Raw genomic sequence first — 19,035 nt, 5'->3', positions numbered from 1 at the left:
CTTTCAGGGTGCCATCAGCGCGGCTGGAAAGCTGTTCCCTAGGCCGAGATCCGAAAGGATTTGCCAGCACTCCTGATGTGTCGGGAGCAAGGTGCCGTTTATTCCAGGCAGAGAGATGCTGGTTGTGAGGAGGAGGACAGGGAATCCTGCTGCATACCTGGAGCTCAGAAGGAGCCCCAGCATATCCAGGAGGGACCAGCAGCCGCAGTTCCACACTTGCCTGGTGCCCAAGAAGCCTCTCGGCATAAGCAGGGGGATGTCACTTGTGAGCATGCAGTGAGTGCAGCTGTGGAGAATGGATTCTGCACCAGTGATGGGAATGTGAGGGAGCCTCTGGGTCCCCAGGGCACAGCAGCAACGGGCACTGAACACAAAAGGAACCTCAGAAGATTCCTGGGTGAGTACAGGGCCGCCCCTGTGGCCTCTAGGCAGGGGCCCATGTCCCCTCCCAAGGCCAGGCCTGGCTGGTGTGTGGCTGTTTCCCAATGTCTGGAAGAGGCCTCGTGCTCTGCTAGGCCCCATCAGTGGCTGGAAGCAAGAGCCCCAGCTGCCCCCAAGGCTGTGCAGTTCTCCTGCTGCAGCCTGTCCCCACAGCTGTGTCCCTGCCTGTGCCAACAGCTGTGTCCTTGCCTATGGCCAGGCTCTTGGCTCTCTGGCTGCCAGCTGAGGGAGGCCCATACTGCCTCAGGGCTCCCTGCTCTGCTCCCTGGCCATGGGCTGAGCAGATTGCAGGGCCGGCTCTGCTTCTGGCAGCCAGCAGCTCTTTCCTGCTCCAGGTGAACGGTTCAGGTGCCATCCCGTGGGCACGGCAGTGCTGATTCTGCTGCTCCTGGTGCTGGTGCTGGCTTTGGGGGTGGCCTTGGCTGTGCAGTCAGGTAAGGGAGGGGCAGCAGCCTGGGCCCAGCCCCTCGGGGGAGAGCAGGCTCCCTGCTCCCTGCACAGGGGAATCTTCAGAGCTTCTCCTCTTCCCCCTGCAGCACCACAGGTTCCAGTTACACCTGTGACTCCACAGTGTGTTCTGGGCTGTCCCCATGGCTGGGTGGGCTACAATGGGGTCTGCTACTACTTCTCACAGGATTACAGCACGTGGGAGCAGGGTCAGGAACGGTGCTCCGAGCTCAATGCCTCCCTGGACATTGCCAAGGATGAGGAGGCCATGGTGAGTGAGGGGCTGCAGGCGGTGTGGGGTGGCTGAGGGCAGCCTGGGGGCACTCCTGGGCCGGGCTCGGTGCTTGTAGGGCCGGGACTGCAGCCCTGGGCCGGGGCCTTGCAGGGAAGGAGCCCCGGCGTGCGGGGGGAGCCCCGGGCACGTGTCCCCCCTAGGGGCCAGGGCAGCTCCCACTCCTCTCTCCTGGGCAGGATTTGCTCTTCCGCCTCCGCGGGAACGGCGATTTCTGGCTCGGGCTGCGCAGATGGGGCGAACGCCTGCACTGGGGGGACGGCAGCAGCTACAGCTACCGGTGAGTGCCAGGGAGCTGGGCAGGGCCTGGGGGCACAGGGGCACAAGGGCTTCCCCTGGCAGCCAGCGCTGCCTCTGCTCCTCTCTGCAGGGTTCCTGTTTTTGACAATTCTGAGTGCGTATACCTGGCTGATGAGAGATTCAGGAGTGGGAACTGCTCCAACGAGTGGCCGTATCTCTGCAGCAAGGCCCAAGCTCCCCTGTAACAGGGGCTGCACAAAGGACCTTCTCCACACTGGGCAGTGCCAGCTTCACCTCTGAGCCCAGCACAGCGCTCTCCTTCCTCAGCTGCGCCCTGTGCCTTGCACTTCCTCTCAGGGTCACCTCAGTGCCTCTTCATCCCCAGTGCCAGCACTGGGCTGGGGCTGCAGAGGAAAAGTCTCTGCAATCCATCCTGCCACCGATGCTGCCTGCAGTGAGTGCACTGCCCTCACGACACAACGAGCTCCAATGGGAAATCCAAATCTTCCTGGCCTCTTGGGAATCATCACAAAGTGGCCAGAACGTGGCACTTGTCTTTGGAAGAGGAGTAAAAACCGCTGACATGTGCTGAGCAGGAATCCCACTTTTGGCATCAGGCACCTAACTGTGGAGAATAGTCTGTTGTCTCTTTATCTGTCTGTCTGCTGTGAAGGATCTGACTGTCCTCCTGTGGCAGGAATGCCAGGCTGGAGCAGGACAAGGATTTGTCTCTCGGAGGGAGAAGTAGTGACATAACGTGACTGTAACCCCCCCATCCTTCTGTGCCAATGTGTGGGGAGGAGGGAGGGGGGAACTGGGGACAAAGTGAAGCCCAGAAAGGAGAGAACAGTGTGGAGAAGATGCATTTTTAGGATTTGGGTAACATCTGATTCCCTTGCTCTCGTGTGTTTGATAATAAATTCAATGAAATTTAATTTCCCCACTCTGGGCCTCTTCTGCCCATGATGGGTGAGAGATCTCTGGCTGCCTTTCTTGAGAGCCCCGAGCCTTTCCTGCTGTGTTCTGTTGCCTGCCCAGGGGCAGGAGCAGAGGCTCAGAGTGCTTTTGCTGGCCCTGGGCACCTGGCCTGGCCCAGCCCAGCCCAAGAATCCCTGCCAGCATTCCCTGCACCATTACCCGGCCCCACGGCGGCTGCAGCTCCGCGGGCAGGCGGCTCCAGGAGTTCAGAGTGGGCAAAATGGGAGCGAGGGACAGGAGGCAGCTGGTGCCAGTGGGGGAAATGGCTTTGCTGCAGCTGGCAGGGACAGGAGGAGGAGGGAGGAAGTGCTGCAAAGTAAAGGGGGGAGAAAGAGGGACAAGGTGGTGGGGATGGCTATGGGGCAGGTATGCATTTTGCTTTTCAGCTCTCTGTGAGGAAAGGATGAGCTGTCAAATGCATGCAGGAAAAAGGGGAGAAATAGCAGGTGGTGGAAATCTCTGACAATTGGGATTCATTTGATCTGCCTGAACTGCAAAAGCCAGCACTCTCCAAGCATCACCAGCGCTGTGATGTGTCTTGCCCTGCCCCTGCCCTGGCTGCAGTAGCCGCCTGTTGGGACAGGCCCTGCTCTCTAAAAGAGCTGCACCCAGGGACCATTGGGGCGGTGCTGGGTAAGAAGTGAGGAATGGGAAAGGGTGGGAAGTGTCAAGGGAATAAAATAGAATGGTGAAGGTAAAATGGTAACAGAACTGCACCAGGAATGGCCACCCGACCGCTGTCACTAAAAGAGCTGCACTGAGGGACAGCCACACGTTTCCGTTCCCACACAGAAATGGTGGCACTTTCCTTCTCCTTAATAACCATCAGTGGCATTTCCAAGGCCAGCAGGTAGACTCAGAGATGTCCAGAATCATCATTACACTGGGAAAATGAGGTTGGCATCAGCTGTGACAAACATCAGGAAGAGCAGAGAGGAGAAATAGGGATTACCCAGCTCCCTCCCTGGGATAACAGTATCAGCACAGGGACAGAAAATGCTGATATAACATCCTTTCCCACTGCTCCCTGTGCTCAGCTGGAGGTAGCATCCTTTAGCTTGTGCTCTTCAGTGGATTTACCCATGGAAATACTGCAGAGAGACGCACAAGATTTACTAACGTTAAAAAGAAGCTGAAAACCCAGGAAGGATGACATTTGGGATAGGGACACAAGCAAATTCACACATCATATGACAGTTAAATATGGCTGCTGTGAGTATGCAGCATGGAGGACAGCTAGATGAAACTAGAATAGATTCCAAAACTGTTTGGACTTATAACTGTAGTTAAGGTTAATAACCCTCACCAATTAAAAGAAAAGGAAATCTGCTGAGAACTAATTTAGATCACCATCCCTGCAGCCACTGAGTATCATACCTCCTTTTCCCTACCAAACTACAAAGGTTTTAGTGGAAATCTCTCCTTTTCTGCTTCCTACCTGTAACAGTGCTCAAGGGACCTGTGTGATCTCTCTGAATGAACTGAGCTTTCCCTTCACAGCAGCTCTGCTCTTCGCTTCCCAGCCTTCTGCCCTTGGCAATTTCCATCTGGCAGCGTTGGCCTGCCGAAGGAGAGGCTCTGCTGCCTTTTTCCCTGCTTTGTTCTGCCCTTCCCCCCCTGTTTTTTCCTACCTTTTTTTCCCAATTTTTCCTCCTTTTTTCCCCTCCATTTTTTTCTTCTGCCCTTTTTTTGCCACCTGTTTTTGAGACCTTCTTTTCCACCCCTTTTCTACCAAATTTTTTTTCACCTTTTTTTTTTTGCTGCCCTTTTGTGCCGCTTTTTTTCCAGCCTTTGTGGCCCCTCGATATAAATCCCTCAATGGAATCAGTGGGGGTTTCTACCAATTTTTACCCTTAAAATAAGGCACAACAGAGATTCCTTGTCAATTTAAAGATGATGAAAATTGAAGGTTTTATCTCATATTAAAACTATAAAATCCCATCACAAAGGGTATTCACTGTTCTATTTCAGCAAGAGAATGTGGATTCCCCATCCATTGAGAGCCCTGAAATAATGGCCAAGGCAGGGTTTCTTTCCATTGATCCCCTCAACATTGCAGGTGAATGGGGATTCCCCCAGTTTAAACACAGACTATAAGGGAAAATTAACCAGTTAAACAACTCCAGAATACACTTGGACAGAAATCCATTGAAAGGGAACCACACACCACTTGTCTGCCCTAATTAATTCCATCAGGCCTCCTTCACTAAAAACACTCTCAGAATTAAAAGTGGAGATGCCTCGTGTGTTACCTCAAAGCAGAGGAAGAGGCAGCATGGAAATGCTTCTTCTTCCATGGCAAACTCTCCTGGGAGCACTCCCAGAGCCTTGCAGGGCTCCACTGGGAAGCTGCTGAACAAATGGAAAGAGTTGGGAGGAGCAGAGCCCCAGAGAAATCCCAGCCCCACTGATGGAAAAGTCAGATTATCCAAAAAGCAACAGCAGCTGGAGTGTTTGCAAAAGAGCAGCTTTGTTCTGAACCTCAGCTTAGGAGTTCTCCTCATGCACTAAGGGAGCCCTTCCATCTATTTGGACCTTTTCTATAGCACAGGCCACACAGCAGTTCAATGTGATCATGTTCTTCAACTCAATTATCTTTTAAAGTATCTAAACTTGATCTAGCTACTCGTCAGTGGAGAATTTTATGTATTTTCAGTGTAAATTACCTTTCCTGGTCAAACACCAACCCTTCCCAAGGTTCAAGTACCTCTGTTTTCCACCACTAACTGCTCATTAGCCTTGTCTCAATTAAAAATCCTCTGTTAAGCCCATTTTTCCACCACAGATTTGTCTGAGTCTCTCTCACCTCCCAGCAGCCCAAACTCCTTGAAATTTAGCAGAACCTTCTTCACACTTCCCAGCTCTTGCTGTCCATCTCTAATCCCTGTCCAACCTGCCAGTGCTCTCCCTGAACTGCTGACAAAGGAAATTACACAACATCAGTGCAGGAGAACTCATTAATTGCTGAATGAAAATGAAATAAAGAGAAATTAAGAAGCTGATTTGGACCCAGCAGGACTGCACTGCTGTTGTCTGTGTATCAAGAATTTTTATCTATTTTATATCAAATTTACCTTGTTGTTACCTAAGTTCTCATATTTAAAATAGAATGTTCATTCCACATGAAAGCATCATGCTGCATGCCTTCCAGCCACATTTTCACTGAAAAACCCCAAACTGCTCAGCCTGGGCTCACATCATGCCAGCAGTAGCTGTATATCAACATTCAGCAATAATGGAATTCATTCAGAAAATGAACAATTACAAAAATACTTTCACTCCAAGAACTGATACTGCACTGAGGAAGTTATGCATACCTTCAAAAATTCAGTAATCAAGATGTATTTCTGTTTTTATTGAAATAAATTTAAAAACTACTTCGGGCCAATATTTACACATTTGATCCAATTACTCTTCCTGCAATGTGTTATTTCCCCACCTGCCCCTGAAGGCAGCAGCATTTCCAGAACAAGAACTGCTCCCCAGATATTGAACACACTCAGCAACGGGTAAAAGGACATTTTAGAAATGTGGCAAATTGGATCACTGAATGAAAAATGGAAGAGAGATTATGTAATAAAAGAGAATATCATTTGAGTCATGCATTCAAAATAATTTTCCAGTTTTCTGAAATTGTGCTAGCACTGGGAAAATCTCATTTCCACCCAAGACAGTGTGCAAACAGAAGCTTTTGCAGGTAAATTCACTCTGCTGAAGTGACACATAATGAACAGAATGCTCTAAATTAAAACCTTGGGCCTCTTCTCCCACATACTGCTCGTGTGTCTGTGCTTCATCTCCCCAGCAGCCATGTCTTGTGCAAAGGCTCTCCCTGCCTTGCTCAGCTGCCAGGGAGCTCTGTGCTCTCAGGTAAATTCACCCCCAGGCTCTGTCAAATGTTCCAGCTGGGTCCTGCCAGGCCAGCCTGGGCACTGTAGGACTCGAGCAGCTTTGCCACCAGGTTCATGTCCACAGCCAGGGCTGCCAGCTCAGCAGCCTCAGCTCCACAATCAGGGCCAGCACTCTCACATGGGGCTGCTCCAACAGAACTTGCCTGCAGGAAGTACAAAGAGAAAGCTTTATCCAATTGCATGAGCAGATTTAAGGGGGAGAAAAGGGCAAACCACAGGAGAAAAGAAACAACAACTCTGCAGTCAACAAAGTCCAGTACACTCCTGAGTCCTGACAGACAGGTATTCAGACACCAAATGCTCATGCCAGCTGAAAATTACTGCTGTCCATTACCCACATTAAGTTCCAAGAGAAGGACAGAAAGTGTTGCTGAGTCCTGGCTCAGCTTCCTATGGGAGAAAACTACTACAGGAACTCACAAGGGAAGCTGCAGCTGCTTGCCCTACTACTAAAAACAAGGAAATGGAACTGAGCCTTGGAAAAGATGGGCAAATTCCAAGCTTAGGTAAGCTTTAGTTTATAAAAAATGTATGATGGTGCAGGTCCAGCACACTTTGCTTGCACGTGGGAAGGTTCCAATCCCCTTACTCAGAATGGCCACTTGCAGCACATTTCCTGCTTGGAAATTACTGCTGCAAATCAGAGCTCAAGGCACACTCACCCCTCTCTTGGGGCTGCTGAAACTTTTCCCAACATTGGTCTATGCCAGCTCACGGTCCATCTCCTTCATGTACGCCTTGAGACTGCCCACGAGCTCCTCAGGAGACACCTTCTGCTCCTGCCTTCCATTCCCAGCATCCAGCTCTTCATCATCCTCATCTGAGAAACCAAACTCCTCCTCTTCATCCACATCATCAGAATCCAGCTCCTCTGAGTCTGCCCCTGCACATGATTTGGTGTCAGTACTACAGCAAAGAAATCAGTGCTGGCATTTGTTTCAAAGAAAGAAGCAATCTTGTGGAGAGATTTATTAATAATTGGTTAGCTGAGAAATGCCATACTGACATAATGCCGCTGGTTAAGCTGAAGGAAGAAAGTCAGCAGTCAGCAAGCTGAAAGGAAAGGTCAGCAGTGACCTTGCTGCAACATGAGGAGAGGGAGTAGAGATATTCCTGAATATATCCTGAGAATATGTGAAAAGTATCAAAAGTAGAACCATAGGAATGCAGAAGTAGGTGTAGGTGCTGATATGTAACTGACCAATCCTGAGCTCAACTTTTGCAATATGTATGAAGCTCATTATTAACTGTATTTAACCCGCCGTACTGATCAATAAAATTGGGCCTGTGATGATCAAATTGATGTCTGGGTCTCCTTCCGTCGACACAATCTCACCTAAAATTCTGTCCAGGCCTTTTGTAAAAGAATCCACATCAAGGGTAACATGGGATTCATCAGATGTCCTGAAACATAAAAATATTTTTAAGCAAATGAAGCTTCTATGCTTGCATAAGCCTGACACAGGCACAAGCCATATTGATTTCTCTCAAGCCAGGACTGAAGTTGGGACATTTGAATTGAAAATTCTCCTGAGAAGTTTGAAACCTGTGTGCATTAGACATCAAACAGCGAGTGGAAGAATTCTTGGCATAAAAAGAGAAAAATTGTGAAGACCTCAAAATCCAACTGAGGGACAGAGAGCAGCTCAGCTTGCAGCACTTGAACCTGCACCAGTGCCCGAGTGGCACCAAACTGATTTAAAGCAAGTACAGGTTCACTGCTCTGGCTCTGCTTTAGGCCCTGCTCAGCACAGCACCTTCAAACTCTGATTCTCTGCATCACAGAACCAACCACAGGGCTGCAGCACAGTGCAACATTCCACACCAGACCCAAACTCCAGGTGCTACTACCATGGCATTTCTGCTCCTTCCTGCGTGGAGACTTTGGACACAAAAGCCTTCATGCTCTCAGCAACTGTTTCCAAGTCATAGTTTTGCTCCTCCTCCTTTGGGGAAGGAAGGGACTCATTTCTTGTCTCCTTCAGCATCTGATCCAGAGCACCTGGTGTAATATCCAGCCAGCTGTCATCTGAAAGGACACAGCACAGATCTGTTACTCTGCACAAGCCTGCTGGCCCACAGGCCCAAACCAGCTGACTGACAGGACTGCAACCATCCTGCAGCTCAGTTCTGCAGTTCAGTTCTTGTGCTGGTCCTGGCTCACACACAGCAAAGGCAGAGAGAGGCTGAGAAGAACTGAGTGCAGATTTCTTGCCACTACTTAAAATCTCTGCTTTGCAGAGCTCAAACTAAGAGAGACCATTCTAGTCACTGAGAAGTCTTTGGCCACTGAGTGGAGGAAGAAAGGCTTACTCTAAACTGGGAGAGCCAATCCAGTGTTTAGTCTTGAGGAAGGCTGGATTTGCTCTCCCTTCACAGCTGTCAGCATTGCCCCTCTCCCCCCACAAATAACCATCTGTAATAGGAATAATTCCCCCATCCATCTCACCATCCTCTGCAGGAAGACAAGCTTCTTCTCTCTCCAATTCCTTCAGATCAATGGGGGTTGTCTGTAGCATTGTCAGGATTTCATCACCCGGGCTCATTTCATCACAGCTAGAAGAAAAGACAAAATCAATTTACTGAAATGAATTCAATGGGATCACATGCTCTGCATTCAGGTTTTCACTTGAATTCTTCCATTTTCCTTCTGTGCAAACACATCAAAAAGGGAAATAAATCTGGGGAAGTACCAGAGCACTACCCAGAGCATTGGCCAAAACAGGACACAGTCAGTCTCTGCAATTCCCAGCTGATGGCTCCATAGCCCATTGGTCATGGCTCTTTTCCTTTACATTTTATTTGCCTTGGTAAATATTAAGATTACCTGATCCCAAACAGCACAGAGTGGAAACTGAAAAAAATAACAGTCAAGATATCATGGGCTGGTAAAGCCTCAGATATTTCTGCAGTGATTTATTTTTTGGATTTGATCATCCAGAGAAATCCACAGCCAGCTCCTTGAGCAAAGGAGACAGATTATCCTGTATTCATTATTCACTGGGACTGCTTTTCAATGAAACTTTTCTACACTTTCTACAGTCAACCAAGCAAAAATTGCTTTGCAGTCACCACTTGGAATCCACTTGGAAGAGCTCAGCATTTCACAAAACCAAGATAAAAGAGTTACTCAAGCCAGAACTTCTCCCAGTGGAGCATTCCAGAGGAATTAGTACTTGTATGTCCTGGCCACAGCTCCCATGGTAAATGTGCAGTGGAGAAAAGGGTTCAGGTGTTTGTAACAAGCATTTCAAAGGTCACTTACAGGATTTGTAGGGTATATGACACTCATGAATTTCAAGTAGCTCTCACCTTTCTGGCACTGCAACAGATTGCTGGAAGTGATCTTTGCCATGTGCAACAGTTCCAGGTACTTGGCTGATCCTTCCATTTCTCCCTATTGAATGCAAGTCACAGGCATGAACCCAAACAATTCTCCCTCCCCTTCCTCCTCACAGTCAGGCTTCCTAAGGGTGACTGTTGGTCACACAGAAATGCTGAGAGAACCAGAACAACTAAAACCTCTTGGCCATGTACACTTGGGATACAACAAAGGGCCATTCCTGTATTTGAAGTATATTAAAGGATATTAACCTAAGAATCTCTATAAAGTTGTCCAATATTATAACCTTCAAACAAGTAGTCATTTTAAGGTCATATTTATTAACATGAAAAAAGTAATCTAAGGCAACTTAAACAAAAAACACAAAAAACCCCACAAAACCTCACCAAAACCCCCAGAAGTCACAAAAACCACAAACACATAAAAATTACACTTGCATGGGCCCAGATAGAGCTATGGTCTTATGTATGGATCTTGAAGAATATTGAATTCTAGAGGGGAGGAAATGAAATGTAAACCAGTGAAATCAGTTACACCTCACACAATCACATATGGGGGTTTTCTTCACTCAAGTTTATTTCTCCCCTTGCTTTAGATGAATGAATCAATCCCCACATCTTGCTTTTTCCTTTTTCATTTCCAAAATAGATTCCTTTCAAAGGGGAACAAACTGCACATGTCCCCTTTAAACACATTAATTCATTTCACACAGACATAAGGATTCAAGCTCCTCACACAAATTCAAGGGTCAAAATGAATTTTCCCAGGAATCTTTAAAAGCCACAGACACTGAAATACTCACAGACCTTGAAATAATCCTTCTCCTTCAAGCTCCTGAGCAATCTCTCCCACAGAAGACTGCTTAACACCTTTCTCTTGTCATCAGGAACCACTTTACTGCTCTTGGAGCACAACATTTCAAAGCCATGAGCCTGCAGACAAAAGATGCAACAACAAGAGGTTCTCAAGGTGTGACAGCCTTTGCTCACAGCTTTCTGGACAAGCAGGCAACTTCCAAAGACCCATTCCCTGGACATGCATGAACCAAGTCCAAAATGCCCCAGGAATCATTACCAGCTTCATGCCCAGCTCGTAGGCTCTGTACTGAGGATGAGTTGGGACGGGCAGGATGTATCCACTGCGTCTGTCTGGAACAAACTGCTGCTGCACCAGCTGTGCACATAAACACCGAGTGAAAGTCACCTGCAACAGCCAGAGCAGAAACAAACATTCCCCGCAGCGGGACTGGGCTGGGGACAGCCAGCAAGCTCCCTCCAGGTCACCAGAGTGGGTCTGAAGGCACCCATATTACAGGCAGTGCCTGAGACTACATTCAAAATATATCTTAGAAAGAGTTTTCTGATAAATTGCTTTTCAGGCTATACAATGCTTGTTGCAAATTGAAATCCCCAAGCAAATATAAACTTTAGTCATTCTAAATACATTAGGAAAAATCCTTGATATTCTGGAAAATCCCCATTTCAACTATAACACGTTTCATCAAATATATCTTGTTTCCTTAACAACAATAACACCACGTTTCTCTTCAACTAGAGAAGTGCTTCAGGAGAACCAAGATATCCTAACTGCTTCAAAACATCCCAGGCATTAAAAAGCAGCATTTCAGTTGTCACATGTGACCTCTGCTGGTTCCTGATCCTAAGAAAAGCCCTGAATGCAATGTTCTCAACTCCTTCACTCTGTGTGTTCCCTCAAACAATAAGAAAGTATGAGCCTGACACTCCAAGTACACACTTGCAATCCATTTTGGTGTTGTGTTCCAGCCCTTGTAAGAATCTTGGAGTAGGGGAAAAAGAATTCAACAATTTTTTGCTAATGACCAAATAAATTATTTCCATTTTAATTCATTGCCATTAGCAGCCATCCATATTCGGGTGAAGGTGTCTGCTCATTATTTCACCTGTACTAGACAAAGCCTGTGTCCTTACAGAGACAGCAACACTCCAGCCCTGAGCATTCCCTACCCTCAGGGACACTTCTGAATCTATGTCTGCTGGGTGTGGAGAGTTTTGTCAAAGAGTGGCTTGAGGAGAGAGGACACAGCCGAATTAATTTGGTAAAGATGTCCTAACTTGGGCAGAGGCCTTTTTGCAGGCAGGGTGTCTGTTGGGAATTTAGCTGACTAGAGACTGGAAAAGTACAAAGCCGTGTCTAATTCCAAGTCCTGCACCTGTAAGATAGCGTGTCCTTGGGCCTAGCTGTAGTATGATAACAAGTGGTGAAAGAGACAGGAGAAAAGAGAGATGTAACCCCTAAGGAATGGGGAAGAGCTGATGTTGTGGTGTGGCCAATGGACAGTGTAAATTACAGAATATTCATGAGCTTATTATTTGCTGTATAAGTGTCTGATGCTTTCTTCAATAAACTGGACCTGTGATGAACCAGCTGGTGTCCTGGTCCCCTTCCCTCGACAGCTGGGGTTTTTTTAACATTCATAAATGCATAGAAAGTCTAAGGTTAGAAGGGACTTTAAAGATCAACACCCAGCTCCAACACCCTTGCCACAGCCAGGCACACCTTCCACTAGCCCAGGCTTCTCCAAGCCCCATCCAACCTGCCCTTGGACACTTCCAACGTGTCTGGGATGGGGAAACACCTCTAAGGATGGGCCATGGTAAGACAGGACCTTCAGAGCACAGGCACTGCCCCTTGGCAGCCCTCCCACTAAAGCAGCTCAGCAGCACCCGCTTTACCTGGCTGCCAGCCACGGCAACTCCCTGCTCATCTCCTGCAGCAGCTACACAATGAACCACTCATCCTCCACGTTATCCCCGAACACCGCCGTGCCGCCCAAGTGCGCCGGGATCTCACCTGCACGGGGCACAGAGAGGAGAGGGGCGGCTCAGCAACGCCATGCCCAGCAACACATTGTCCACATGGGCTGCGGAGTCTCCCTCACTGTGGATATCCCAGACCCTGCTGACAGAATCTTGTGTCCTGTGCTCGGGGATGGCACTGCTGCAGCAGGGAGGTGGCACCAGATGCCTCACTGGGTTAACCCATGCTGTGACACCGAGAGTCGGGGAAGCCGCTGGGTCCCCTCACATGCTCCCGGTTCCAGCCCGCCGGGTCCCCTCACACGCCATGGGTTGCTGGCCGCCGGATCCGACTCACACACTCCTGGTTTCTGGTCGCCCAGTTCCCCTCACACTCCCGCCCCCGGGTACCCCTCACTTGCCCTTGGTTCCTGGCCACTGGACTCTCCTCAAAGGATGCCGGTTCTTGGCCGCCGTGTGCCCCTTGTTATGAACAAAAATTCTGTTGATTTTTTTCTGTGAGAAAAAGTTTACCACTGTTGCTGCTGGGGCGCTGCTTGTGTTATGGGAATTACTGGTCGTTGTTGTTAATAGTTGTTTTTGTATCAGTAAAAGCCCTGGCTGGGGCAAGTTAATGGCCCTTCTCTGAGACAGTGAAGGGTGGGGTACCTCCCAAAAAGCGAGGAGAAGAGACTTTGGAGGGGAGGGATATGCAAATAACTCCAAGGACCAGCAGGCTGTGTGGGACCCCTACTCCAAATATGCGGGAAGAGCCACAAAAACAACGAGCCACCTAAGAGTTGAGAAATTGGAGTGATGTCTGGGCGAGAGGAGTGGAGTGCTGAGCCTGCAGAGATGCGGAATACCTTCGGAGTCCCTATCATCCTGAGCACGGGAGTTGTCCCCAGCGCTGAGGGCCGGCTAAGACAGCCAGCAAAAGTAACATCGGAGGGTCTTGAAACCCTAAAGGCTCCCACGAGAATCAGACCCCCCAGCTCTGCCCCTGGTGGACAAAGCTGTGCATGTCCTCCTCCTCCTCTGAGTCGCCCTGGGAGAGACGACGGGGAGCTGCAGCCCTGTCTAGCTGCCCAATCCTGAGCTGATCACTTATAATAAAGGCATTAAAAAGGAGAAGAAGTCTCCTTGCCCTGTTTATTTCAGCTGGAGCACTCGTCCGGGATAGCCATGCCAGAAGAGGACACCAGGACTGGCCATCTTGGATCTCCAGGACAGCTGGCTACCAGGACCAGAGAGATCAGCTCAGGGCCAGCGACGCAGAGGAGCACCGGAGCACAAGACTGGTGAGAAATCCAGTGGCGGGAGTGGGAGACGTGCACACGTGTGCGTTACTGAGACGAGGGCCGGCAGCCGGACCTTCGGAGCGAGAGTGGGCCCTGTAGTACCGCGTTTCTGAACTTTCGCAAGAAAGCCATCCGGGAACAGGGGAAAGCAAGTGGAATTAGTGTGAGTGAGTCGTCTCCTAAGGGAGAGGGCCCCCCCACTCCGGGCATGCGGAGGGAATAGTTGTATGAGTGGCACGCACCCAAAGTAAGTCCTGACAGAGGGAAGTCAGGCAGATTGTAAGTCCCGAGAAGAATTCGGGTAGGATTTGTAAGTCCCGAGAAGGATTTGGGTGAGCTCAAAAGCCCTGCAGGCAAAGTAAGTCCTGACAAACGAGTCGGGGACAAACCCCAGCGAAGGAGGCTATGGATTGCTTTTAGGTCCTGATACGATGAAGCCTAAGAATTGGCAGGTTAGGCAAACTAAAAATCAGGCAGTTGTTTTTCCTGACTGAGGGAGTCAGGCACGACCCGGATTTTTAGGCTGAGGTTTCGTGTGTTCAAGTCCTGATAGATGTAAGACCTGACGTTGGGAAAGTTAGGCAATCAAGAGATCGGGCAGTTTTTTCAGTATAAAGTCCTAAGCATCAGGCAGAAATTTGAAGTTTGGTGGAAGAGGCTGAAGCTCCTCAAACAAGATTTTTCTTGAAATTACCTGTCAGTAGAGGCACCTTTGGGATTTTTTACTGATAAGACCTGAAAAATGGGAGAGTGTAATAGTAAAAAGACTGGCAAGAGACTGAGGAATATACATCCCAATAGTCTCTTAGGAAAACTGGTAGTAAAATGGGATTCTATAGAGGCCACGAGGGATTAGATAAAGTAAAAATGATCCATTATTGTGTAGAAGTCTGGCCGGAATTAGAGGTCCAAGGAGGATGGCCTTGGTGTGGGACAAAGAATAAGTGGATATGCCAACAACTGACTCATTATCTGACAGCTCGAGGGGATACTGATCCTGAGCAATTATTGTATGTGGCTTGCTGGTTAAAGAGCGCTGTTGAAGATGAAGGGGTGAGAATTTGTAAGGTACAGAGGAAGAAAGAGGGGAATGAAGGAGAGGATGATGGAACTGGTAAAAGATGGGACCCCCTGGATTATTTGCCTCCTTCTGCCCCTCCACCTTATAATCCTCTTCTTCAAGCACCTCAAACGGCAAGTCTGGTTCTTCCCCCGGCTGCCATCTCATTACCACCTGCTCAAATTCCTCCTTCTACCTCTTCAGCTTCTGCTATGATAAACCCAGTATCTCCCCCAGTAATCACTCCCTCACCACCTTCAGCTCCTCCAGTTCCTTCTGCATAACCACAAGTGCCTGCTACACCTGCTGCATTCTCCACCCCTTCTCCAGCTCCACTTAATATCCACTCAGGCTCTTCTCCCCCTCCTATTGCTCCTCCTATCCTCCCCTTTGCCTCCTCCTAGTTGGGACAAAAATGCCTCCTTGCCCAGTAAACAGCTATCACCAAATACACCTGCTGATGGGCAGAACGTTCAGGATAATCCAGATATCCCTCAAACTAGTTTGGCATCTGAAGATGGTCCGTACTGTAGTACCAGATCCAAGACTTCCAAGGCAGAGAGACTCTTTCCCCTCAGAGACATTCCTATGGGAGGAGTAGTGGGAGGTGTTGACTTTGTGAATGCTCCCCTAACTGTTTCTGAGGTGAGAGGATTCAAGAAAGAGTTGGGGCATTTAGTTGAGGACCCAGTGTGCATAGCCAACCAAGTGGATCAATTTTTAGGTCCAAATATCCACACTTGGGGGAAGATGAATTCCATCCTGAGCATATTATTTTCCCAGAAGAGGTCCAGATGATTAGGGCGGCTGGCATAAGAATATGGGAGAAAGATAACAGTCCAGGACCCCAGGTGCCAACAGGTGAACAGAAATTGCCACTAACAGATCCCAGCTGGAACCCTAACCAGGAGGAGGAAAGGAAGGCCATGATGGAATATAGGTCTTTGATAATACAGGGGATTAAAGAGTCAGTTCCCAAAGGAACTAACACCAAATTGGCATTTGAGGGTGCACAAGAGAAGGATGAATCTCCTGCTGCCTGGCTTAACCGCCTAACAGAAATACAACTCCTTGCAAAATACAGAGTTTGCAGAAGTTGATGAGAGAAACATGCAAGCTATGGAAAAAGAGAAATTGACCAATAACATTAAACAGAGAAACTGAGTTTTGATAGAATAATAAAATAGCAGACCATTAATGTCTATATTTGAAAGCCCGTTTCAGGTACTCTTCATTACTAATTTGACTGTGCAGACCAAAAGAAAAAGGTTGGACCCACATCACTCTCACCCCCTGGCATTGGACCAGGATTCAACATCAGTTTTTTCCCTCTGGCATTCTCCCTCTGGCATTGGACTGGACTCCACCCCATTCTCATCCCTGACATGGGGTCAGGGTTTAGCATCAGTTTTTTCCCTCTGGCATTCTCCCTCTGGCATTGGACCGGACTCCAGCCCATTCTCCTTCTGGAGACTGGGCTTCTCCAGACTCCCAGTTTTTCCCTCTGGCATTGGGCCAGAGTCCACATCACTCTCACCTCCGGGCACTGGATAAGGATTCAACCACATCACACATTAATTCACCTGAGTATACTGTGATTTAAAGTTGACTCTCAGAAGGAAGAGCCAAAAAGACTGAACTGTATGAGAAAATAATTGGTATCAGAGTTCTAACATAGCTTGAAATGTTTCAAGACGGTTCTGTGTAAACTATGTTGGTAAAAAGTTTAAGACTGTAAATAAGTAATTCTGGTTAAGTTCCCCAATTTAGCTCTAAAGACTCCAGGTTAATCCTCTACAGAGCACTCCTCTACGAGAAACCAAAATTGCTAGGGAACAGACCAAGAGAGGTTTAACCAGAGAAGTGGGTGGAAGGGACTCTAAAGGGCTTGGAAGCTTCTTCTCAGTAAAATTCCCCAAGAGGCAAGGCCGGGTGGGCAGGCTGTTGAGACAGAGTAAAGATCCATTCTGAATTAGGTGAAGTGTCTAAGAAAGTTGAAAAGTCTGTGAGGCCAAAGCTGAAGGAAAAACTCACATGCCGAGACAGCAAGGAGACAGAGAAAGAAAAACAGAAAAGACCACAAGGTCGATTTGCCCCCGACTTAGACATTGCTTTGATAAAGAAGAACTGGTGCTAAATGTCACACAGAATGAATATGTATGAACTTATTGTGAAACTGTATGCATATGCATTTGGAAGGGGGATAAAAGAAGACCCGAGGTCTTCAGAGGTATGCATGCCTTGTTGGGGGACTTGCATCCGGCGCGCGTCGTAATAAAGGCATACCGGGCTTTACAACTTCTACAATGTTGTGAGGTTTCTTCTTTTCTCTGCAAAACATTATGGCGAGCCAGCCAGGTGAGTTCTCTGTCCCCGCAGGGGCAGGGGGGATAGACGGACCTCCAAGGCGCGCCCTAGGATTTTTTCCTGGTGGGGCTCCGCTCGTCTCAACTTGCCACCTGCGAGGACAGACAAGGACCTTCTGGCCTGCGGAGGAAGATATGGTATGTACTGAGGGGCCCCCAGGGGAGGGAAAGGAGAGCAAGGGAGTAAACCACCCAGAGATGTCTGGGTTCAGCTGATAGAGCAGCTGTATTAGAGACGGGGTTCATTGTTCTGATAGAGCAGACCGCAAGCGGTTCTGAGGGTGAGCCGGGTGAACCCGTGTATGTGTGTTGGGGGTTCATTGTTCTGATGGAGCAGAACCACTAGAGGCTCTAGGGGTGTGCCGGGTGAACCCGTGTATGTGTGTGTTGGGGGTTCATTGTTCTGATGGAGCAGAACCGCTAAGCCTGTGTGTTTTGTTTGTGTGTGTGATGTCCGGACACTGTGTTGCTGTATGGTTAATGTGTGCATTGTGTGGTCAGTGCACTGTGTTTCTAATCGTGCAAGCGTATAAGTGTATGGTGTATAAAAGAGAATAAATCTACAGTGCCCTACAGTGCGGGGGGGGGTCAGTACTACACGTGTTTGAAGCAGCCGAGTGAGGCCTGAGGCGCCGGCTGCAGCAGGCTTTGGGGGCAGCGAGAGAAGTGCCCCGCGGAGAAGCGAGTGGAGGAATGTCAGTCATGGTATTTATCGTGTTTAAATGTAGTGATTTGTGTAGATTTGGTACATTTTAACCGTGAGTATGAGCTCAGAGAGTTCCTTTGCCTTGGATGTTTGGATTTGATCTCTAGCCTGTATGCTGTTATTCTGATTGTGTCCAGGAAAAACTGATGTGAGTAAATGCTGAATTATGGTATGCTGTGTTGTATTGAGAAAAGTGAGCACTTTGAGAAATATGCCCTTTCCCAGTGATTTTGTGTGGTGATTTTCTTCCGCTGCATTGTGGTAATTTGATTCTCAGATTGTATAGTAGTGTTTGTGGAGATTTTAAGATTTTGTTGCAACAAGAGTAGCATTTTACATAGGAGAACTATAGTACGGTGATTTATGCTTAACTACGATAAAGTGAGTTAAAGGAATTCCAAGAATTCTCCCCCTCACAGCAATTCAAGCCTTGGCTCTAGTGAATTTGAGATAAAGCTGGGGTGCGGGTGCGTGTGTCCGTGTCTGTGGGCATATCAGAGTTTCGGCTGTGACTAGCAACAGCCTTTTTACAAAGCAGTAAAAGAAGTGTAAGTAGGCACAGTGCTTAATTAGATTGTGCAAGAAGAGAACTAGAAAAGACTAATATTTTGTTCGATCAGAACATAGTGTCTATGTCACGTTTTTGATTAGCATGCTCTGTGAGGTGACAGTGGCTGTGCCCTGGGCACAGGGACAGCTCTGGCTGCCCCATCTCCCCAGGGAACACGGGAATGGCCTGTGAGCAAAAGCTGGATGTGCAAGTATTATTGCAGTGTAGTGTTTATGAGAAACACTGGTATTGCTGTTTTGCTGTCAGGGCACATGCCCCGAGTGTAAATTAGAGGTTTCTGGTCAAGCGGATTCAGAACCTAAAGTCTTAGAGCTTGTGTGTGGGAACCACATCTGATACCTGCCACCTGGAGCTGTGTGTATAGGAGGAAAGTTGAGAAACTGCTGTGAAGGTCTGTAAAAATGTTTGAGTGGAAGCGAGATAGGGCAAGGAGAAATAAATAATGAGAACTGACCAGAGCAAAGAGGTTCCTAAATTAGCCCCTTTTGGGAGGGGCTCAGTGGGAGAAGGCTGCCAGTAGGAGCAGCTCAGAAAATAAAAAGATTTATAATACTTCATTGCAGTTAGTACTGTTTTAAAATAGGAGGATAAATGGGATAGAG

General features: G+C 48.2%; 1 protein-coding gene and 1 pseudogene across 1 annotated transcript; one reads left to right on the top strand and one right to left on the bottom strand.

Moving 5' to 3' along the window:
* The first annotated feature begins 271 nt into the window (after positions 1-271).
* On the top strand, positions 272-1,665 carry LOC131561368 (C-type lectin domain family 2 member H-like). Its single transcript, XM_058810649.1, has 5 exons — positions 272-276; positions 790-875; positions 978-1,159; positions 1,360-1,460; positions 1,551-1,665. The coding sequence occupies exons 1-5, from the start codon at positions 272-274 to the stop codon at positions 1,663-1,665; spliced, it is 489 nt and encodes a 162-aa protein (XP_058666632.1).
* A 4,574-nt stretch (positions 1,666-6,239) lies between these two features.
* On the bottom strand, positions 6,240-12,759 carry LOC131561367 (protein ecdysoneless homolog; annotated as a pseudogene).
* Positions 12,760-19,035: the final 6,276 nt, after the last annotated feature.

The sequence above is a fragment of the Ammospiza caudacuta genome, chromosome 9 (genome assembly GCF_027887145.1).
Source record: "Ammospiza caudacuta isolate bAmmCau1 chromosome 9, bAmmCau1.pri, whole genome shotgun sequence".
NCBI lineage: Eukaryota > Metazoa > Chordata > Aves > Passeriformes > Passerellidae > Ammospiza > Ammospiza caudacuta.
Note: the sequence above shows the minus strand (reverse complement) of the source record. Positions and strands in the feature narration are given on the sequence as shown.